At 45.3% G+C, this 24,257-nt stretch overlaps 1 protein-coding gene across 1 annotated transcript in view; it reads left to right on the top strand.

Moving 5' to 3' along the window:
• Positions 1 to 24,257, top strand: part of LOC145353645 (regulator of G-protein signaling 19-like) — a 105,650-nt gene that overhangs the window by 55,815 nt on the left and 25,578 nt on the right. Inside the window, exon 2 of the mRNA XM_080204412.1 lies at positions 4,189 to 4,322. Coding sequence (XP_080060538.1) covers positions 4,225 to 4,322 — 98 coding nt within the window. The 5' untranslated portion in view covers positions 4,189 to 4,224. The remainder of the gene's footprint in view (positions 1 to 4,188; positions 4,323 to 24,257) is intronic.

Below are 24,257 nucleotides of genomic sequence, written 5' to 3'. Positions count from 1 at the left end.
AGGCATCTTGAAGGGAATTGCTTGATAGGGCGGACGCAACACGGTTTCATTAAAGGGAAGTCGTGTCTGACAAATTTACTGGAGTTCTATGAGGATGTGTCTAGGGCAGTGGATAGAGGAGAGCCGGTGGATGTGGTCTTTCTGGATTTTCAGAAGGCGTTTGACAAGGTACCTCACAAGAGGTTATTGCAGAAGGTCAGGGGACATGGAGTTGGGGGTAGGGTGTTAGCGTGGATAGAGGATTGGTTGTCAAATAGGAGGCAGAGAGTGGGGGTCAATGGGTGCTATTCGGATTGGCGGATGGTGACTAGTGGGGTGCCCCAGGGGTCGGTGCTGGGGCCTCAGCTATTTACCATTTATATAGATGATCTGGAGGAGGGAACCGAGTGCAGGGTGTCGAAATTTGCTGATGACACCAAGATTGGGGGAACGGCAAATTGTGCGGAGGGTGTGGAGAGTCTGCAGAAGGATCTAGATAGGCTGGGCGAATGGGCCAGGAAATGGCAAATGGAATTTAATGTTGGCAAGTGTGAGGTGGTCCACTTTGGTAGGAAGAATGGTAGGAAGGACTATTACTTACGTGGCGAAAAACTGCAGCAGGCGACGGTGCAGAGGGACCTCGGGGTCCTTGTGCATGAATCGCAAAAACCCAGCTTGCAGGTGCAGCAGGTGGTCAGGAAGGCGAATGGGATGCTGGCCTTCATAGCGAGGGGGATTGAATATAAAAGTAGGGAGGTCTTGCTGCAGCTGTATAGGGCATTGGTGAGGCCGCAGCTGGAGTACTGTGTGCAGTTTTGGGCGCCGCACCTGCGCAAGGATATTTTGGCCCTGGAGGGAGTGCAGAGGAGGTTTACTAGGCTGATACCGGAGTTGAGGGGATTGAGCTATGAGGAGAGGCTGAATAAACTAGGCTTGTACTCGTTAGAGTTTAGAAGAATGAGGGGAGATCTCATTGAGACGTATAAGATGATGAATGGGATGGATAGGATAGAGGTGGAGAGACTCTTCCCGCTCAAAAAAGACAGTAGGACTAGGGGGCACAGCCTCAAGATAAAGGGGAGGCGGTTTAGAACGGAGTTGAGGAGGAACTTCTTCACTCAAAGGGTGGTGAATCTCTGGAATTCTCTGCCCGTTGAAGTGGTGGAGGCTGCCTCGCTAAATATTTTTAAGAAGCGGGTTGATGGGTTTTTGATAAGAGAAGGGATTAAGGGTTATGGGGAGAGGGCGGGAAAGTGGAACTGAGCCACGACAGATCAGCCATGATCTTATTGAATGGCGGGGCAGGCTCGAAGGGCTAGATGGCCTACTCCTGCTCCTATTTCTTATGTTCTTATGTTCTTATGTCTTGTGTTGGGGCTTTCATTATAACAATGTCATCAACTCTTAATAAAAGCAATTAAATTGTTTTAGTGCACTGCCCATTATTAAGATTGTCTGACAAATTTTTGAATGTTAATGATGAAGATTAGCTGACGTTTCAGACAGAAACTTTGATGTTTTTCGGCCATTGGTAATAAATGCAGGCCCAAACAATGTTGACATCATTCAGAATGTGGCCAATTAAGAAGCCACCTCTGGGAGTGCCATCCTACCATCAGCCCCGACAGGAGAGGTGGGTACTGCTGATTCAAGCAGGAGACTGCAAGGGCACTGCTGGATGGAGGTGCCCTCTGAAGTATTGCAACATTTTTTAAATAATTGTGTGGCTGCCATAGCTGCTAGGTCATCACAGCTCTTGGAAGGAGGGATTTAAAAGAGGTGTTGCTAGTGTTCAGCCTGCTACTGGTCGGCCACTTCCACTTACCCTGTCGTGTTCCAGTGTCATCAGAGGGCCTGTCTGTGATCAGGAAGATCCAGACTGCTCCATAGACATGTGTGTAGCTGGCCTCCTATTGGGACATTTGGCTACCCGCTGCTATTAGGTGGGTAGCTGCGCTCGCTTTGACCCTACTTCTGGCAAGTATGCTCAGTCAGGCCTATGTGCAAATTTACAAGTTTCCTCCTGGTTCCATCTCCTGACTCATCTTTTCTGGTCAGGAAGATTCAGCTCTTCAGTGCTGTACTGAAGGTGTTGCACTGTGAGGTATGTTGTCTTTCATAAACATTATAAAAGATCTAATGATACTATTACGGTACCTGAGCAGAAACCTGAAAGCATGTTTTATAAAGCCTGACCAGACCACAGTATTTTTATTTTGACATGAATTGAGGATAAGGTAGTTTACTCCAAGTGTGATTCTAATGACACACCAGGAAGCTTTTTATCAAAACAAACTTTATTTTAACAATACAGTTTAATATAACAAATGCACGAGCTTAACTTTTACCAATTGAAATATTCAAATATGTTAAGATACAGTTCTTAACTGCACATTGATCTCTATTATATCCAATTTAAGCAATATTCCTCTTACTGACTTAAACCCCATCTCAAAATCAGTTAGCTATACACAGGCTTACGTGTTTGTACTTGTTTACCACCTACAGCCTTCTGAGAGAGAGACAAAGACAGAGAGAGAGAGATATCTGTCTTATGACAGCTCCATAACAGCAGCCTCCAAAGAGAGAGAGACAGAGACACCTCTTGCTTCTTTCAGAACCAAATAGAAACTACTTGCTTTTCCCTGTAAGCTCAGCTATTCTCATTAGCACATGATTCTGTCTCTTGTCAATCAACCTAATCAAAACCCTACTCTGAAACCCCAGGGGAAAAACCAAAATAAACAAAAAATGCACTTATTTAGATTAAAGCAAACATCCCATTTGATAAGATTAATTTTTAACCTGCATTCTCAGCATGTGAGCCACTTGGTACATACAAAGTGGCACTGTATAAACAGAGCTGAATTTTAAACATACCCCTCACAAGAAGCATGGTATAATCCAATTCTTAAAGGCACCATATCATCACAACACACTTGGAAGGACACTAAGGGAAATCTCCCTGGTGCCCTGTTTATAATGATTCCTCTATCAACATCATTAACACAGATTATCTGAATATTATCACCCTGCTTCAGCTGTTTGTGGGAGCTTTCTGTACACAGATTGATGACTGCATTTTTTTGCATTACAAAGGTGATTATACTTCAAAAGTACTTCAATAGTTGTGATGGCTTTATAGTATAAGGGTCTGGTAAATACAGGATTAATGTGGACTAAGTAAAGTACTGCCAATACTTAAGAAGGCTAATCATCCAGATCTACTGTCAGTGTGGGCAGAAATGATTAAGATTTAGATATGGCGATAGCTCCCTGCCCTTCATTATATGTGTACATAGTTACAAGTAGATAATAAAGACTTGCTATTAATGTACAGAAAACTATGAAGGGTTGTTTAACAGACACATTCTGTAAGCAACATCATTACAATAGTCTTGAGGATATGAAAGGTGCTATATGATTGCAAGTCTGTCCTTGAATTGATGTTCACTGACTGAATTATTAGTCATTTTTGTCCAAAGTAATTTGAATGAGTGCAAATGGTCTGAACTTCATTTAAGCTAAGTGGCCAAGGCTGAGTGGCATCCCCCACTGCCAGTAGTCACGCATGGTTGTTCTGATTTAGGGTTGAGCCAGGCCTCTGGACAGATCTGCCACCAACTTCCTTCAGGAATAAAATCAAGGGTGTGTCAGGTGTAGTTCCATGGGATTTACCAGGGAATTCGATCCTTCATTTCAAAAACTTCAGTAGGACTCACAGCAGATGAGGCCTAATTTCTCTTTGAAGCCTACTGAAGGCTGTAACTATTTACTAAAGCAAAGCCAAAACGCACAGTTTCTTCAAGGTTTCTGGATTAAATAATGCAGAGTTTGAGAGAACCCCATCCTACTCTGTATATCGTAACAAGAGGTACATTTTTGTACCTGTTTTCTTTGTATATTCAAAATACCTTATTGTTCAGTCGTAAAAGACAGCACGCACTAGAATGTGTACTCCAATTATATTACAGTAAGGAAAAAAAAATCATATGATAGTACAGGAAAGTGCTTACTACACCACAGGAAGCAGGAAGTTGTCTCAGAAGTTCTTTGTGAAGTCTATTACTCCAGAAAATGTGCAATGATTGGAAATCATTTTTATGTATAATACCAGAACCTTTGCTTTCCTCTGGTATGTTAAAAAGGGAGCTTGTAGCACGCATTCAATTGGTACCGTGTTTCCAAACTCTGTATTTCTTATTTTAGTCCGCAAGATCTGAACAGAGAGAGAAGAAGCAGCAGATGTCGCAGAATGAGAACTCCACCACAACCCGATCTGCACGCAACTATACAACAAATACATGCTGCATCTGTTGGTGCTGTTGCTGCAACTGCTCATGGTATGTCCTTTTGATTGTCTATTTGGCCTGTATTGTCAGTTAGTATTTTTGGATACAGATTCTAGCATCTTCGAAATGACATAAAGGTTTGAATGAATAATAAACTCCGATTTTGAGTTACTCACAGTCTACTTGTACCATTAGAAAGGTCAAGCTTCTATTTATGAAGCATCCCTTGAATCCACGAAATATCCCAAAACAATTCACAGCCAGTTAATTACTGTTGAAGTGCAGTCCCTGTTTAGCAGGCAAACTGGGGAGAGATAAGTCACTCATGGCAAGGTCTCACAAATGACAGATTAATCTATTTCTAGTGATGTTACTTGAGGAGGTGATGTGAGTGAGGATATTGGAAAAACTTCCTGTTCTTTTCTATTCGTGCCATGGAATCTTTATTAAACACATCTGAACCTTGGGTGGCACAGTGCTTGGCACCGCTGCTTCACAGCAGCCAGGGATCCGGATTCAATTCTAGCCTTGGATGACTGTCAGTCTGGAGTTTGTATGTTCTCACCGTGTCTGCGTGCGTTTCCTCCAGGTGCTCCGTTTTCCTCCCAAGGATGTGTAGGTTAGATGGGATTAGCCACGTGTGAGATTACAGAGACAGGGTGAGGGAAAGGACCTGGGTAAAATACTCGGTTGGAGCAGACTTGATGGGCTGGATGGCCACTTCTGCACTGTAGAGATCCTACGATTGAGCAGATGGTTGAAGCCTAACAGTATAGTGAACCAAATTCTTATATTTTCTCAGAATAAGTACATTTTAGCAAAGTGTTCGAACCCTCTTTCTTTTACATGACAATTATTCCTTATTCCTGCCATATGGAATATATGCAGGGATTTTTCGATCAACTCATAATTAGAATGTGCACAAGGCTTGGATTTAGTTGAAGAAGTATTTTTTCTCTCAATATTCACTATACAGACATTACATTATATAGACATTCTCAAAAATCAAATAAAATAGGCCATTCAGCCGATTAAACTTGCACCAATGTTTGTTGGCCTTGTTAGCACAATTTTTTCAACACAATTCCCAACCTTTTCTTTAATATTGTTAATTCCCAAATCAGGTTCAGTCTCAACTATTAATCATTTCAAATGATTTTGCACTAATGGCCTTCTGGGGCGTTGTGTTATAATTTCTCATTAATTAAAGTGCCTTAATCAGCTAATTCTAGACACAAGGTAGTCGCGATTTTCCAGCTGTGTCAATCTGGCGCGGATCATGTTGGGATGGCAGGGAGTCGAGAATTGTGGCGCGAACCCCCATTGAGAATCTCCCAGCCACCGCACTTGGACATAATCTGGTTCCCGCCCAGTGAGATCAGGAACCAGATTAGCATATTTAAATATGCTGGGCGGGATTTTATGACCTCATAAACTCATAAACCCTGAAACCATAAAATCCCACCAGAGTTCAACGGACATTTCCATTGTCCGCCCCTCACCCACTCCAATTTTGTGGTGGGCAGGACAGTAAAATTCCTGCCTCGTTGTCTGTTTCAAGCCAGATTCTCCCTGCTCCCAGGATTTTCCAACCTTTGGGCGCCACAGAAACCTGGCGAGCATCACTCCTGGTTTCCACAAACAGCTACAATGTGGGAATCGCAGGCCATTGAAACCCCTAGGGGGTTGGGGACACGGCTGGGCAGTGCCTACCTGGCACCTTGGCGGTACCAGCCAGGCAGTATCAGCTGCCAGGTTGTACTGCCAGATGGGCACTGCCAGAGTGCCAAAACAGTGCTATGGGGGTGGGGCCTGAGGGGGGGTTGGGACATGATGAGGGCTGGGGCCTGAGGGAGGGTTTGGGGCCTGAGGAGGGGGGTTGGGACCTGAGGGGGAGTTGAGGCCTGAGGGGGCACAGGGTATGATGGGGGACAGGGCCTGAGGCGGGGGGGGAAGGGTTTGGTCTTGAGGGGGGAATTGGGGCCTGAGGAGAGTGGGGTCTGAGAGGAAGAAGCCTGAGGTGGGGAATGGGAGCCTGAGGAGTGTGGTGGTGGGGTGTCTGGGGGGGGGGTGGGGCCTGGTGGTGGTCCTATAGAGGTCCCCAATGCCCCGATGTGGGAAATCTCTGTTGGGAAAGGGGGAGGGGAGACAAAGCTTAAAGTGAGGGGGGCGGTGGTGATCCTGATGCCCGTGGGGGAGGGATGGGGGGTCATCACTTGATTGGCTCCCCATCCACAAACAGTTACTGCCTCCACATAGTGGCAGCAACCTGCACCCCCTACAAGATGCACTGCAGAAACTCACCCAGACTGCTTAGACAGCACCTTCCAAATCCATGAAGGATATCTAGGAGGACAAGGAATACTACCTAGAAGGACAATGGCAGCAGGTACGTGGGAACACCACCATCTGGAAGTTTGCCTCTGAGCCACTCATTATTCTAACTTGAAACTTTATTGCCATTCCTTAATTGTCACTGGATCAAAATCCTGGAACCCCCCTCCCTAACAGCACTATGGATGTGCCTACACCACATGGACAGCAATGGTTCAAGAAGGCAGCTCACCAACACTTTCTCCAGGCCAATTATGGATGGACAATAAATATTGGCTCAGCTGATAACCCCCTCATCCCATAAATGAAATTAGAAAAGAATTTGGTCCCTTGATTCAAAACATTCAGTAGGATTTTCTGCCCCCCTGCCCCAGTGGGCATGTTCCAATCCTGCCACTGTCAACAGGTTTTCCCGTTGTTCACAGCTTCTGATGCCAGGGTACCTGCAGTGGGGGTTGGCCATCGGTGGGACTGAAAGATTCCACCGGCATGAACGGCCAGAAATTTTCGGCCACTGAAAAGTTTCTTCTAAAACCAACCCAATGCAAACAGACTTTTGGCTTCTCCTAACAGGAAGTAAAAGAAATAACTTTCATGACCCCAGGACATTTCAACTTGCTTATTAGCCAATAAAGTAGTCACAATTGCAATGTAGGAGGTTGTAGCATCCAATGTAAGCACAGCAAAATTCCCTGAACATCAATGAGATAAATCATCAGAAAATCTGGTTTAGGAACTTTGGCTAAGGAATAAATATCAGCCAGGAGACTGGAACGCCTCCTTCTTTTGAAAATTGCAATGAGATTTGTTTTCCCCAATTTAACATCCCATTCAAAAGATGGCATCGCAGGTACTGAACACTCTGTCAATACGATACTGAGGTGCAGACTACATAATGCACTCAGAGCAATGGACTGGGGCAAAACCCATAAACTACCCACTCATAGGCAAGCATGTTACCATTGAGCCACAACTGATATCAAAAGAAATCTTTAGGGGTCATGGTTTTATCTGATACTAACTTGGCAACTTATTCAGCAAACCTCGCCACTCTCTGTTAATTGTTTTACTAATTCATTTGTGAGATTTTGTCCTGTAAGTGAAAAGTACTTATTGTTAGCCTAGTCCCGAATAAATTTCCTTGAATTGCTTCTTGGCCTTTTGGCCAAGATCAAGGCCCTGATTTTTCAGGCACACCCACCCCAAAATCAGCAGAATGGCATTCTCCAGTGAACTTAGGTGCAATCTTACAAGCCTCAGGTGGACGTGCCTGTAAAATTCCAGCCCAAGTGTCAGATCAAACCCAAGATTGGGTGCAATGCCTTATCTTGTCAGCTTAGATCTTGTTTGTCTCTCTCATGTGGGGCTCTGAATTGGATTCAATTGGAATTTGAATTTGGCTTTTGGAGCAAGCAAGGAATGGATTTGGGTTTGTCCAGTCCATTCTGAGCATTGGCTTTGTAAGGATGGAGTAAACATAAATAAATAAATTTCTCCATACTACCTATTCCACATTTAGGTTTATGTTCAATTATATCATGCTGAACATTGCATTCTTGCTGTTCGATATGTCTAATCAGTTCAAATAATTTAAAAATAAAACACAAACTGATTGCGTGGCTTTCATTCTCTGAGTAAGATTCAGTGGAAAATGAATTTACATGAATTTTTGCAACATCCCAGTACACTGAAGCAGAAGTGGCTTGACAGAAGTCATTGGAGGGGAAAAAAATGCACTGCTTCTTGAGGAGTGTTTTAGGGAAGTGAGTTCAGGTTCTGTTTCAGTTGATGCCTACTTGCAAAGGAAGAAAGTTTTTGAAACACCCATGAAACAGGAAATTTAGTTCCTATGTGGTTTTCATTGCAAATGAAATTTACAACGATTTAAAGAGAAATGAAACTAGGGAGATTATTTTTAAAAGTTTCTTTGTCTTTTTGCCTTTATTTACTCCATCAAATATAACCTTTTTGTTTAGAATTCAATAAATCATTATATAATTTGGACCTATGTATAGGCCTAATGTTTACCGAACAGCTATTCACAAAGTTACAAGATAAATACTGATAAGGAAGCCTTATACGCCCCGTTGAACTCATCCTTCCAAAAACATCACAAATACCTCAAGATTTTTTTGCCCACGTTACCAGGAAGTCCATTCCAACTGCTAATCACTTCCGTTCAAATGCCCTTTTCACCAGTTTGCACTAATTCCCTTTTGTCTCACTGTCAAGACTCACATTTCTGTGTTGTTCGGTTGTGCAGTTACTGTATAGTTTCAACATGACATTCATGACTTCAACAGTGCTGTGCTGTGCATGCACAATTCTGGTGTGACTCGAGCTGACAGCCATTTTGAGGAGGTCCAAGCACGTATGTTAGGAGCATGTGCTGAAAGTGTGCAGAGGAGGGAGAGCAGGTCAGAGGTCGGGTTTTCTATAACAAATAACTTGCCATAGGTCCCACTGACATCACACCAGAATGATGGGCCGGGGTTGGCCGTGTTAGTGAGTTACTGGTCCAAGCAGGGGGTTGGTGATGACTCGCTATGCACACAATGTGATGCAGTCCTAGTACCACACAAGTCTGACTCCTGCCAGTTCTCCGACCGCACAGTGGCACCCAGGTGCACATCTGACTGAGGATCAGGAGCACCACCATGCAACCAAATGCTCTGGAGATGGGAGGTGGTACTGGGGTGTGGGGTGGGGGGGGTGGAGGTGGGGGAGGAGGAGGTGGGGGGACGTTGGTCCTAGATTCGAGTGGGCAATGCGGATGCCATCCCAGGCTGTGTCTCATTGTGAGGCTACAGAATCTCAGTCGCATTGAATGACGCTCTGAGCCTCTTTGGGTATCTTGGGGTTCGTGACTCCCTGTGAGGTGCCAGAGGGGTTAGAGGAAGGTACTAGGAGGTCGGCTGCTGGAATGCTGCGGGGTATCAGGGAGTGGATCAATGTGGACATTCCTGGCATGACAGATGGAACTGATGCCAGGACAGGGTGGACGCCCACTTTTGCTGTCCGATCGAGATCGCTCGTTTTCTTACTGGCATTGGGTGCAGGCCTTCCGTATCAGTGCGCTGGCATCGACTGCCGTGGCCACCGCTTCCCAGGCTGCATTATAGACCCCTGGGCCATCAACCGCTCTGAGGGAAGAAGATGGCCCTCCTCTCCTGTAAGAGGTCCTGCAGCCATCTCAACTCATCCTCGGTGAACTGCGGGGCTGCTCTGCACGGTGCCATCTTCCTGCCCTGACTGACTGTGGCAGCAGCAGGGGCGTTTATGCACAGCTCCCCCAGTTTAACAGCGCACAGCTGTGGCCGTGTGGGATGGAGCTTTCATTGCAGCTGAGGGTGATGCTGAGTGCGCCTGAGGCACCGACACGGTTCACCCATTGTTCTCATCATTGTGACACTTCGAAATGTTTAGGGAAGCTTCAGCCCTGTATCATTGTCGCTGGGTCAAAATTCTGGAAATCCTTACCGGACAGCATAGTGGGCACGCTTACACCAGATGGACACCAGCAATTCAAGGAGTTGGATCACCATCATCACCTTCTCAAGGGCAATTAGGAATGAGCATCAAACACTGGCCTCACCAGTGATGATCACATTGCACAATTAATCTATAAAAATGGCAGATTTTGATGACCGGCAACATGCCACACTGATTCGATGCCAGTGTTTTGTTTATTTTTGACATAATCGCCCCAGCTATTGTCTTCTGTTAAACACACACACGGAGTACACAGTCACCAGCAGGAAGGACATCTCTCCCCCACCCATGCCATTCGAAGCGGACATCAACTACTGTCACCTCAGCTGCTGATTAATGGCCCTGTTGGAGTCTACAGAAGGACTTGGTGATTTGCACAGTTCTTCAAAGTTGACAAAGTCCACAGGGAGTGGTGCCTGCATGTGGAGCAGGTCTTGATTTTAGCTTCAAGGGTTCTGGTATGATCACATTCTCTCAGTCACAGCTCCTGCAGTTACCATTCCCCTTCTCGACAACATAAAAGGGAAATGGAACCGAGACAGCGCTGAGGAGGAGAAGCTGCTCACAGTGGGAGGAAGAGGTGGAGAAGGGACATCAGCAGGTTTTAGCCACCCAGGCTCTTCCAGAAGGATTTCTCTGACCTCAGCCTAAGCCAGCAGTGTGTGTTAGTTCCACTTTGCGAAGGGGGTGATCACAGATATCTGTCACCTCTTGCAAGCAGATCTACAGCCTCAGCACAGGACATGAGCAACTGTGCCAGTGGCTGTGATGATGAATGGGGCTCTGGATTCCTCTATGTTGGCTTCATTGCAGGCTGCAACAGGCAACATCACCCAGTTCCCTTTCCACTGCTTCACAAGGGAGATGACTGACACTCTATGTATCAGGATAAGGGAGCTCTGTCTCTGACTGGAGAGTGACTGAAGCATGCACGAGGCTTTGCCAGGGTAGTGCGCCTCCCCCTGGTACAGAGTGGCACAAGCTGTCCACACTCGTGTTTGTGCACACCTCAGGCTTGCTTCCTTGGTACTCTTGTGTAAATCGCGCTCAGACCAGAGAATCCTGTGGAGAAGGGGCCTTAGCATGCTTAGCGCTGAAGAACCACCTTTGGAATTCTCCAAGCACCAACCCCCCCCACCCCCCCATCCATCTGCCCAGAAGTCATCTGGTTCAGATCTGGCGAAGGTGTGATCCAGATTAGCATATTGAAATCATACTAATATGCAGGGTCGCATTGGAGCCGATTTGGAGGGAATTCTCTGGCTTAAGTTGACAAGTTAATCACGCATCACAATCCGTCCAGCTCCCAGTGCCTTCAAGCTTGCTGGATTCCTATCAATAGCGGACCTCTCTCATACACCAGAGCCTCCAATGCTGTATCAGAGAAGCTTGTAGCGTGCCCCCACCCTTTTACATCTGTGCAGGTATTCTTCCCAGTCACTTCCAGCACCCGTTGCAATCAGAATGTACCTTCCCTTTAAGAGGTACAAGAGGCTTCAAGTACCGCAGGCAAGCTTTAACTGCTGCTATGCTTGCACAAATTGGGGCCCTCGCTGGGTTATGGAATCTTGCATTGGTTGGGTTGAGCCTTGGATTTTGAGGGGATGGAGGTAGAGTGTGGGGGGAGTCAGGTGTGACCAGGGTTGGGCTGGCAGGGATAGGAGTTGGGAGTCAGGCCTGGGTGGCTGGGGTCCCTTCAGGATTTGAGATATTTGGGGGAGGGGAGAGTGGGGGGAAGGGGTGGTGTGCCTGGGGAGGGAGGAGAGTTGCGTTACGTTAGTTAGCCAGAATCTGGAATTGGTTTTAATTCTTCTAATATTTCTGGGTAACTATTGATGTAAGACTAATGGGAGCATCCAAACTTTGCAGTTCAAATTGCAGAGTAATTGTCCATTGGAAGTTTACACTTCTCAGGCAATTGCTGTAAAACCTTACACTGCCAAAGGGTAGTTCCCCAGCACATCTTTGGAGTCCCCTTGCCAGTTACACTGCCCTGGAGCGCAGAGGTTATGGCCTGTTTTAAATCTGTTACAGCCCTTGCTTAATTTCTAAATTCCAATCATACATACACACACATGCACTTACACATATAATCATGTAGACACACACACGTATATACATACATGCATGCACATACATAAATTTGATTTTTTTAATTCTCTTTGGCTCAGATACCTGTCATATTCGTATTATTTTTCTATGCATTTTTTTAGGTGAGTATAAATGATGTTTGAAATAAGCAAGGTAATTCACAAAGAAAATTATGTTCCAGTTTTTACTCCCAGCATGGAGTTCTGCAGGAAGAAGCAGATGGAAGACTGACTAGCCCTCTGCAGTGTGAGGCCCAGGATATTCTAACATTCAGGCTGGCCTCTCAACCTGAATGGAAGTGGTAGCTGGCCAGCAGGCGGAAGTGAGATTCTGGGTCAAAGGAGGTCACTGCTGAGGATTGAGGGAACCAATCATAGCATTCACAGTGGCACAGTGGTTAGCTGCCTCACAATGCCAGGGTGCGATTCCTGACTTTGGTCACCCTGCAGAGTCTGCACATTCTCTCCATGTCTGCATGGGTTTCCTCCAGGTGCTCCGGTTTCCTCCCATGGCCCAAAACATATGCTGGTTAGGTGCATTGGCCGTGCTAAATTCCCCCTCAGTGTACCCGAACAGGTGCTGGAGTGTGGCGACTAGGGGATTTTCACAGTGACTTCATTACAGTGTTAATAGAAGCCTACTTGTGACACTAATAAATAAACTTTAAACTTCAGGTAAACGGGTTTCAAGGGAGATTGTGAGGACTCCACATTCAATAACAATAGGGTGGAACCCTCAGGCAGTGAAGGCCCAGGGGTCCTTTCTGGGACAGAAAGTAGAACTCCTCACAGGTGGGCACTGTCAGGGTGCCAGGTGGATGCTGCCAGGGTGTCAACTGGGCTCCATAAGGCTGGCACTGCCCGTCATGCCGCTTGGTGCTCGCAACTGCAGAGCAGTAATGATTCTCGCTGACATGACTTTCACCAATGAGGCGGAAGCAGCCGTGCCAAACCAAGTAGGTCAATTTAAATTTATGTTAATAGGGTTTTGCGGCCTATTCTGGGTGAGAAGCTGCTCTCGCCGGCAAAGCAGGCCCAGGAGGATAGCAAACCGATTCACACCAGCGCAAATTGGGTTTTTCCCCTTACATCTTCCCTTCACCACACTGATTGACTGGCGCAGTGAGCTGGTAAGATTGCGCCCGTTGTCTCCTCTGATCTTGTCAGGGCAGAAGTCACATTAGCAGATGGATTCTCATTGACAAAACCTTTCTTCCAGTTTCCATGTATAATAACCCCAGTAGGAATTACCAGGCCAACAACTGAGTGATAGTACAACATGACGCATCCTTCTACAAGATTGATCATCAAAAGGTCCATTGAGATCTCAATGGCACAGTCACTGCTTGGACTGTTCTGTCAGGGTTCTGCAGCATTATGTCCTTTACAGTTTTATCATTTAAGAATGGCTTGGTTTGATATTATCATTGAACAGAATTCCTACAGTGCAGAAGGAGTCCATTCGGCCCATCGAGTCTGCACCAACAACAATCCCACCCAGGTCCTATCCCCATAACCCCATATGTTTACCCTAGCTAGTCCCCCTAGCACTAAGGGGCAACTTAGCGTGGCCAATCCACCAAACCAGAGGACCCGAAGGAAACCCATGCAGACACGGGGAGAATGTGCAAACTCCAAACAGTCAGTGACCCAAGCCGGGAATCGAATCCTGGTCCCTAGCACTGTGAGGCAGCAGTGCTAACCACTGTGCCATTGTGCCGCCCTGCAGGGAGAAAGTCCAAGCTCAAGTGGTGCGAGGTCTATACGGGGGACACAATCATAATGACTTGTTGGCTCCTCTGGCAAGGACTGAGTGATTAACCCCAAAACCGCAAAGTCTTCCTCCTAAGGTGCTGCTGAGAGTTCTTAAAGCTGAAGATAGAATTTTATGTAATCGTTAGCTGATTATAGTGCGAGATCCTAAGTTGGCCAGTCTGCAGTGTGAAGAAATAGTTATGAAGGCATTGCTTGAAGAGAAAGAATGTGCTATTGCCCAGGTGAAAATGAAAGGGTGTCCAGAATGTTACTTTGTCTGCCCTGGTGAAGCTGCCATGAGAACAAGTTACCATTCAGCACCAGTGCTACTTTCCTGCATGATTCTGTGCCCCCTAACTTCAGTTTCCTCCAATGAGGCTTGAAGTGCTAGGTTTTCAAAATCCTTTTATCCTCCTTGGTGTCACGCCCTGCTGCCTTGCCTGGCTGCTTGGTGGGGTGGTCATTCTGTAGATATAGCTCTTGAAAGGTATAGTAAAGAGATCTACAGGACGTGAAGGGAAGTTATTGGAGAATCAACTGAGTGACCCAAGTCAGCACTATTCCCTTCCTTCCTTTGTTGGACCTCTATCTGCTGCTGAAGTAGGCAGGTTGAATTGTATCAGCATCTGTGGAGAGAGAATAGAGCCTACGCTTTGAGTCTGGATGACCGTTTACCAGCTCTGATGAAGGGTTTGTCCTGATTCAAAATTTTGGCTCTATTCTCCCTCCACAGATGCTGTCAGTCCTGCTGAGTTTCTCCAGCACTTCCTGCTTTTGTTTCAGATTCCAGTATCCACAGTATTTTGTCTTTATACTAGGCTGAATTCTATCCCTTTTTAGGGGGTGGTGTGATTGAGCCAATTTCATAGATTTTGCACAAGTTTGACACCAAGTATTGTTCCAATGGTTATGAAACGAGCTGCCTCAGGAAACATTGCGTAACTATCCCTCCTTTCCACAAAGTGGTGCAATGTATTTTTTTATTGGTGTATGAGTGACGTGACTCAACCTTTGGAATTTTGAGGTCAAGATATATCACCTCCTTATAAATATGCAGTGACCTATGACACCGTGGCTATCAACTTCCTCTGCGTGTGGAAGGGTATCAACCACTTTCTCCGACAGACTGATTTCCTTATAGCAATGTGGTTTCAAAGATGCGAGTGAGAAAACTACAAATTGTGTTTAGAATAACTTCAAACGTAATAATCTGTTCTGTTTACTGTGGTGCCAACCAACATTTAGAACAAGAACAAAAAAAGTGCAGCACAGAAACAGGGCCTTCAGTTCTCCAAGCCTGTGCTGATCATGATGCTCTAACTAAACTTAAAAAAAAAGCTTCTACCCTTACTTGGTCTGTATCCCTCTATTCCCTCCCTATACATGCACCTATCCATATGCCTCCTACATGTTGCTAATGTACCTGCTTCCACCATCTCCTCTGGCAGCATGTTCCAGGCATCCACTCCTCTCTGTGTGAAAATCTTCCCCCCATTCATGTCCCTTAAACTTTCCCCTCTCACCTTGATCCTGAGCCCCCTTGTAATTGACACTTCCACCCTTGGAAAAAACCTCTGACTATCCATTCTGTCTTTGTTTCTCATAATTTTGTAGACCTCTATCAGATCTCCCCTCAGCGTCCATCTTTCCAGTGAAAACAATCCTAATTTATTCAATTTCTCCTCATAGCCAAAACCCTCGAGGATAGGCAACATCCTGTTGAACCTTCTTTGCACTCTCTCCAAAGCTTCCACATCTCCTGCTGATGTGATGATCAGAACTTCATGCAATGCTCCAAGTACGGCCTAACCAAAGTTTCATATAGCTACAACATGACTTGCCAACTCTTGTACTCGGTGCCTTGGCTGATGAAGCCATATGCTTTCTTGGCCACCTGTGTTATCATTTTTAGGGAACAGTTGACCTGCATGCCCAGATCCGCCTGTACGTTAATTTTCCTAAGACTACTGGGTTTAAGATAATGGAATGAATAAAAATAAAGTGAAAAGTTAAGTAACATTGTCAGAGACCATAGAGTCCCTGCAGTGCAGAAGGAGGCCATTCAGCCCATTGAGTCTGCACCAACTCTCCAGAAGAGCATCCTACCCAGGCCCACACCCCCCACCTTATTCCTGTAACTCTCTGCATTTATCATGGCCAATCCATCTAACCTACACACCTTTCCAAAATGGAAATTAATTGCTATTGGCCACGAGGCATGTATGAAATACTAAAGGAGTGGCTTTGCAGCAGTATTTCTCAAGGAGATGACTTTGTCAAAATTATATTGAGTGAGGAGATTGTAGGGATACTGGATAGGATAAAAATGAAGAGGCGGAGGCACTCGATAGGCTAGCACCAGATGAAGTGGCTAACTCACCCAGTCTGAGATACATGCTAGGAAGTAAGAGTAGAAACGATGGCAGCGTAAGCCATAACTTTCCAATCCTCCTTAGGTACAGGGGTCTCACTGAGGCCTTAGTGAGGCTAGTAAAACGTTTTAACTCTTATATTCCAAACTGCTTGTAATGAAGGCCACCATTCCATTCACTTACCTAATTGCTTGCTGAATCTGCACATTGACTTTATCTGATTTGTATTTGAGGACACTGAAATACAACATCTCCCAGTCTCACCGTCTGAATGTATTCTGATGTTTTATTTTCCCCAGCAAACTGGATTGCTTCCCACTTTTCCACATTATGCTCTATCTGCCACTCACTTAATTGGCAAAGATTTCCCAGCAGGGTGGAGGTGGGTTTGGAAGAGTGCAGGGTGGGTTAGTTCTGGAAATTGTCTGAATCCCAGTATGATCCAAACCTCTTCCAGCTTTCCCTGGAGTGAGTTGAAGGTGAAGAGAAAAATCTGCATGAATCCATCAGCTAAGTGATTAAAAAGTGGTTGCAGTCGTTAAGAAGCCATTTTGACCCTGAATCCGGGACTTCCCGGATGTTTTCCGTCCTGTCAGCAGCAAATTCACCAGGATCAGCAAGGCAAATGCACAGTGAGAAGAGCTCCTTTAGTGAAACTTTAAGCTGGAAATGTTTTGGTCAGTTAGGGCTCCAGTTGTGCCTGCTGAAAGGCTGCTGTTAAAAGCACCTCCCTTAGTGATGCTATCACTGCTAGACAGGAAATTGCCAGCTTCTTGGAAGGCATGTCATTTGTGTAGCACTTCACTCACTTCCAGCTGCACTTCCCTGCTGTTAGCCTTCACTATGGCCTGTGCAGTTCCCCTTTCCCTGTCGGATGATGATCCACCACCATCACCCCAGCTATTTCAACAGCAGCCAGAGAAACCCCAGCAACGGCACAGAATACCTTCTCCTCAGCAGCCCACACCTCCACAGCTAAGAGGGGATGCACGCCAAAATCCAGTCAAGAGGAGATGAGATTTCCAACCCCAGGTTTTCAGGCCCTTCCTGCCGGTGGGATCTTCCAGTCCCAACAAAGATACCCCCCCCCCCCACCCCATCCCCCCCTGCCCCCTTCACCATCCTGCCTGCACGATGGGTTCCCCGACGGCATAGCCAGCAAGCAACGCCAATGGCCATTGACTTTGGAGGGACCAGGAGATCGCGTCGGTGGCCAAGGGCGAGCCACCTCTGCTGTGGGAATACCCAACGTGGGGAAGCTGGAAAATCCTGGCCAGTGTCTACACATGGAGGAGCAGCCCTGCCAGTATGTCTAAGCAGCTGAGGCTCAGGATCTCAGAGCTGGACATTGCTGATATCTGCAATTTCCTAGGCTATATCCTCCTTCTCAGTGGAGCAGTCGGGCGTGCATTGACAATGGGCATCAAGACACTCCCTGCCTCCCCATTCACCCTGCCCCACCTCCCCACCCCCGTCACCACCTGTTGAGCCTTTGCCTCCTAGTTGTGTTCTCACTTCTGCAGGGAAAGGCCATATTGGCTTGTATGGAGCGGAAGGAAGGCCACCATTAGTCGAGAGTGACTGTGAGGGATGGTTGGGAGGAAGCAATAGGCTGAGGGTGAATGTTGGCTGTTCAAATAGGGATGTCAAGTCCGTGCAGAAAGAGGATTGGGCAGATCTGCACAATATGTTGATCTGAGATGTGCTATAGCAGAAAGTGCTGGGAGAGTCAGAGTGTTATGCCAGGGCATGCCCTTCTGGGGCTAGATTCTCTTAATGCACTATCTGCAGGTTGGAGGGACCATAATCCTGTGCTGACTTTCTTAACAACTTTCATCCACCTTTACTTGTTTGGAGAGGTTGTTCTTGGACATGGTCACCTCCCTGTACCTCAGCTGAGATACCACAGCAGAGCCTCCAGGTGGGAGTCAGAGCACCAGCGTCCAGGTCTCCCCTTCATTCCTGCAGTTACTACAACCTCAAAAATCAAGGTGCTGCTGAACTTTTCTCACCCTTGTGGCCCCTTCATTTAGAATCCCTTCCTTAGATGGAATAGACACATCATCCCACCAGCTACCCTCCTCAAAGACAGATTGATCATTATTGCACTGCTCTTTAAAGTTTATTTATTAGTGTCACAAATAGGCTTCCATTAACACTGCAATGAAGTTACTGTGAAAATCTCCTAGTTGCCACACTTCAACACTTGTTCGGGTACACTGAGGCAGAATTCAGCTTTGGCTAATGCACCTAACCTGCACTTCCTTTAGACTGTGGATGGAAACCAGAGCACCTGGAGGAAACCCTTGCAGACACAGGGAGAATGTGCAGACTCTGCACAGACAGTGACCCAAGGGAATCAAACTCAGTTCCCTGGCGCTGTGCAGCAGCAGTGCTAACCACTGTGCCACCGTGGTGGAAGTTTGGTGTGTGTAAATTGACTGCTATGTTTCATTAGAATAGTGACCGTACTTCAAAAATAGTTCATTGGCTGTAAAATGCTTTGGGACGTCCTGAAGTTGTAAAAGGCACCAGATAAATGCAAGTCTTCCTTCCAGAAGAAATGACAGCAAGCCATACAGATCTTTGAGACTGCTTCACCTTTTAATAAGATAATGGCTATATCAATTCCACTTTAGTGTCCTATCCCCATATCCACTGATTCCCCCGGTGCTCACAAATCTATTCACCCCAGTCTCATCGGTTGAGTATCTACAATGCTATGGGCTAGAGAATTCCAAGAATTCATAACCCTCTATGTGAAGAAATTTCTTCTCATCGAGGTCTTAAATAGCCAACGCCTTATTCTAGGACTTATGACCGTTAGTTTGAGACTCTCCAGTCAGGCAAAACAGCCTTTCAGCATCTAACCGCTGTGCCTTCTAAGAATTGTAGACATTTCAATTAAATGACTACACGGCCTTCTAAACTTCAAAGAATTGAGGCCCATTCTACTCAGTGTATTACAGGACAGCCTCTCAAACCAGGAAATTTGGTTTCCCAGTCTAGTAAACCATTGTTGCATGCCCTTGAAGGTGGAACAATCTTCCTTATGCAAGGAGACCACACTATAATGGCTACTCCAAATTACTTTACCTCTTTAATTCCACATTTGCTGTTGCGAAAATATGCATGCATTTTTATTGTTTTACCTTTTCCAGCCAATTCATTAGGATTCAAATCATTAATTAGAGGGCTAAAGATTTTCAATGATGCTTTGTCAAAATATTGTTCTCCTACTGTACAATGAAACGTAGGCTCCAAATTCCAGTTCAATAGTTTGAAGAGAAAATTATCCAGACAAATTCAACAAGAACAATGCAGTTTTGCTTCCACATTTCAACAGAGAACAGTGCACTTCTCAATGCTGCTGATCCAAACTAACCACGTATGCTAATCTCAACCTATAGTACAGAACAATAGCGCCAATTTGCTATTCAAATGACAGTGAGGTGTCAGGCTTTCTTTGCTGCCATGAATATATAATCATGTTTGATATTCCTTAACATGCAAATAAAAGGACACAGAATACATGTGGGACTGGATTCACCTCTGAACAACTGACTACTTTGAAGCAATTTTAAAATGAAGTAAAATGGGTTCTTTGAGGCTACTGCCTCAGATTGCTGCTAAAGAACTGAACCAGAATTATAGAATGTTCTGGAAAATGCAGTGTCAATGGAGAGAAAAAGCGAGTTAACCCCATGACTCTTCTATTCAACTCACGATGTTAACTCAGCCTCTCTTTCCACAGATGCTACCAGAACTGCTGAGCATTTCCAGCGCTTTTTGTTTTGATTTCAGACTTCCAGCATCCAGTATTTTGCTTGTGGAGACAATCCTTGATTTTGTGAACAGCAGTGGATTTTACTCTATCAACGCCTAGCTAGTGTAGGATGACAATCACCTTTCCCTTCATTTACCATACAATCCCTACAGTGCAGAAGAGGCCATTTTTAAAAATTTTATTTGTATCCAATTCAATCCAAGCAAAGTCCAATTCAAAGTCTCAACAAGTGAGACATTCCAGATCCGAGCTGACAAGACAGGATGGCCGCTTCCTGTCTTGGGCTCGATCTACATGATCCAAGCTTAGCATGCCATTAATGAGTTCCAGATGCTAGCGTTACTGTAACCACTTTGCCAGTCTAGGTTCTCCCTGGCAAGAATCACAGCTGGTCTCCACCAGCAGGACACCAGATGTGGTGGCCTCACTGGAGGTTTGGCAGGGAGGGGGAAATTGGAGACCATTGAAGCTCCCTGGGTGGTAGGGAACAGAGTGGGCAGTGCCCATAGGCAGAGCTAGCCTGGAAGTGTCCATCTAGCACTGGCACTGCTCACTGGGCACCATAACTGTGTCAGGATCCTGTTCGGCACATAACTGTTTTTGTTAACTTGCTCCCAGTATTTATTGTAAATCACATTGTAATTAAACATTTGTCTGCAATTTCCAAATACAAGCACTCATGATCAAAAATCACAGTTGCCGTAAGCTTTTGGTGAATGTTACAAGCTTGGCGACATAAATCTTGCAACACTCATTCCTGGATGTATGACTCATAATTGGGGAACTGGTGTCACAAGACCAGTGTCACTATGATCAGCACCAACACTGCTCTATTTGCAAACAAATTTCCTGAAAATATTTAAACTCTAGCTCATGATTTGTAACCACTAATTACAAACTTTAATCATATCATTCAACAGGAAAATAGTTACTGTAAAGAAAAGAATGATCTCTGAGCAAGATGCTAGGGAGGTGGGAATTACCCAATGCAAATGAAGCCTTTAAGCAAAATAAATAACAAACATAACATTTTTTGTGGCTACATAATGGCCCAAATTGCTTTGCAGTCAGAGATGCGGGCAGCATGGTGGCTCAGTGGTTGGCACTGCTGCCTCGCAGCTCGGGACCCGGGTTCAACTCCTGGCTTGGGTCACTGTCCGTATGGAGTTTGCACGTTCTCCTGTGCCTGCGTGGGTTTCCTCCGGCTGCTCTGGTTTCCTCCCACTGTCTGAAAGATGCATTGACCCAAACAAGCACCAGAACGTGGCGACTAGGGGAATTGCACAGTAACTTCATTGCAATGTTAATGCAAGACTTACTTGTGACAAATGAATTAACTTTAACTTTGGAAGTATAGTCACTGTTGTGATGTCATAAGATAAAGACAATTGTGTATATGAAAGAACTCTCAGTAATATAATGTTGCCTGTTTAACTCTCTCTCACGCAAGAATTTTAAATTACACTATTGCTCGTGGTAATTCCAATGATAATTTGGTTTCTTCACCATCTTATTTGCATCTGACATGAAAACTAAAGGAAGATTTAATCTTACCCAGTTAATTCCTCTTTCAATGACATAGTGGCACAATGGTTAGCACTGGTCTCGGGTCACTTGTGTGTGTGGCGTTTGATATGGAGATGCCAGCGTTGGTCTAGGGTGGGCACAGTAAGAAGTCTCACAACACCAGGTTAAAGTCTAACAGATTTGTTTGGTATCACGAGCTTTTGGAGCACTGCTCCTTCATCAGGTGAGAGGCCTGATGAAGGAGCAGTGCTCCGAAAGCTCCTGATACCAAATAAACCACTTGGACTTTAATTGGTGTTGTGAGACTTCTTAGTGTGTAGAGTTTGCATGTTCTCCCTGTGACTCTGTGGCTTTCGTCCGGGTACCCCAGCTTCCCCCCACAGTCCAAAGATGTGTAGGTTAAGTTGATTGGCCAAGCTAAATTGCTCCTTAATGTCAGGAGGATGAACAGGGAAATAGGTGGGGTTACGGAGATAGGGCCTGGGTGGGATTGCTGTCGGTGTAAGGCTCGATGAGCCAAATGGCTTCCTTCTGTACTATGGGGATTCTATGATTTTGGCACTGTCTATATTTCTGGGATGAGGATTTTAATGATGCAGAGGATGACAGTTTTAAGATGGGAGTGTAAGTAGGGGATGATTTGGCCATTAGTCACAGGTTCCCAATTCCCCATTAACATTAATGTGATGGAAAATTAAGTGGGGTGTTTAACAGACAGCCGACCAATTAGACTCCATTATATACCTGCCACAGTTGAAAGTTTCGCCCAGCTGGCTTCTGGCTAAAACAGATGGGAGTTTCAATAACCAATGTAATAAGGAAAGGAAAAGGTATCTGTCACTTTCCAATCCGCAGAGGTGGACCACACTGAATCCCTGGCACACTAGTAGAATCCTGATGTGAAAGAGGCCTCCAGTGAACCTGCCAGCAGGAAGGCCTTTTAAAAGCCAACAGATATTGCTATGAATTGCTTTCCTTTTGAACTCATGGCTATTGAAGGGCCTCAAGGATAGGTGTCATTATTTTTTGTTCCATTAATTTGTCCCTTAATTGCCAAGGGAGCTTTTGGCAATTGAGATCTTCTGAAATGGTATGTGCCGAGGAAAAGGAGGACCTGCAGAGAGATGCCAAGTGACTCAGGGTGCCTTCGCTATTCTCCAGGCCCAGCTGCCAACTCCCATAGTAAAGGCTGAACTTAATATAACTTCAGCAGACACCAGATTTGCGGAGGCCCCAGTGTCCAAAGGACGCAGTGATTTCTGCTCCCTGCTTGCAAATACCGTATTACTCTGGGTAATATGGTACAGAAATAAGCCACTCATTATGCTCCACTCAAGCCTCCTCCCATCTTTTCTCATCTAAATCTACCATAAGAACCATCTATTCCTTTCTCCATCATACGCTTATCTAGTTTCTCTTTAAATCTGTCTATAATATTCATTTAAACTATTCCCTGTGGCAACAAGTTCCACATGCTTAACCAATTTTTGGGTGAGGAAGTTTCTTCTGAATTCCAAATTGGATATCTTGGCGACTGACTTATTTTCATGGCCTCCAGTTACATTTTTCTCCAAAAGAGAAAACATTCTTTCTATATCCACTCGATCAAAACCTTTCATCATTTTAAAGACCTTTATTAGATCACTCTCAAGCATCTTCTTTTCAAGAGAGGTGAGGCCCAATCTCGCAATCCTTTCCTGGTGAATATGCCATACTGTTCTGGTATTATCCTTGTAAATCTCTCCAGTGCCTCTGTTAAGTTTTATAAGTTTAGTGGCGGCACAGTGGCACTGTGGGTAGCACTGCTGCCTCAGAGGACCAGGGACCTGAGTTCGATTCCCAACTTGGGTCACTGTCCGTGCAAAGTCTGCATGTTCTCCCCCTGTCTGCGTGGGTTTCCTCCGGGTGCTCTGGTTTTCTCCCACAGTCCAAAAGACGCACTGGTTAGGTGCATTGGCCATGCTAAATTCTCCCTCAGTGTACCTGAACAGGAGCTGGAGAGTGGTGACTAGGGGATTTTCACAGTAACTTCATTGAAGTGTTAATATAAGCCTCCTTGTGATACCAATAAATGAGCTTTTAAGGATGACTAAAACTGCACATCATATTCTAGCTAAGGCTTAATAAGATCAGCATAACTTCCCTACTTTTCACTTCTGGGACACCTGGCTCCCATGTTAGGTCACTGAAAGTGTAGACAGTATCAATGGGTGGGCAGCTGGTTTCAGTGATGGGGAACTGGGTTTTGTTCACAATCCTTTGTAGTTTTTTGTGGTCTTGGGCAGAGCAGGAGCCATACCAGGCTGCTCTGAAGTCTGCAGTGGTGATCTCAGATACAGACTCGTCTGAGGCTTTTGGGATGGAGGGCATGCTCTCACTGACCTTTTGTTTAAAATGGGCATAGAATGCATTGAAGGAGAAGTGCGTTAGAGCTGGGAATTTTACATGCTTTCATCTTGTAGCCTGTTAAGTCTTGTAGACCTTGCTATTTTTGGTAGGAGTCTGTGTGCCTAGCATAAGATTCTAGCTTGGTCTGATATGATCTTTTGGTATCTTTGATGGATCTTCTTAGGTCATATCTGGCTTTCTAATATAGGTCAGGGTTGTCTGACTTGAACACTTGAGACCT

The sequence above is a fragment of the Carcharhinus amblyrhynchos genome, chromosome 16 (genome assembly GCF_965287045.1).
Source record: "Carcharhinus amblyrhynchos chromosome 16, sCarAmb.v2.hapA, whole genome shotgun sequence".
Classification (NCBI taxonomy): Eukaryota; Metazoa; Chordata; class Chondrichthyes; order Carcharhiniformes; family Carcharhinidae; genus Carcharhinus; species Carcharhinus amblyrhynchos.
This window is presented reverse-complemented; position numbering and strand designations above follow the sequence as displayed.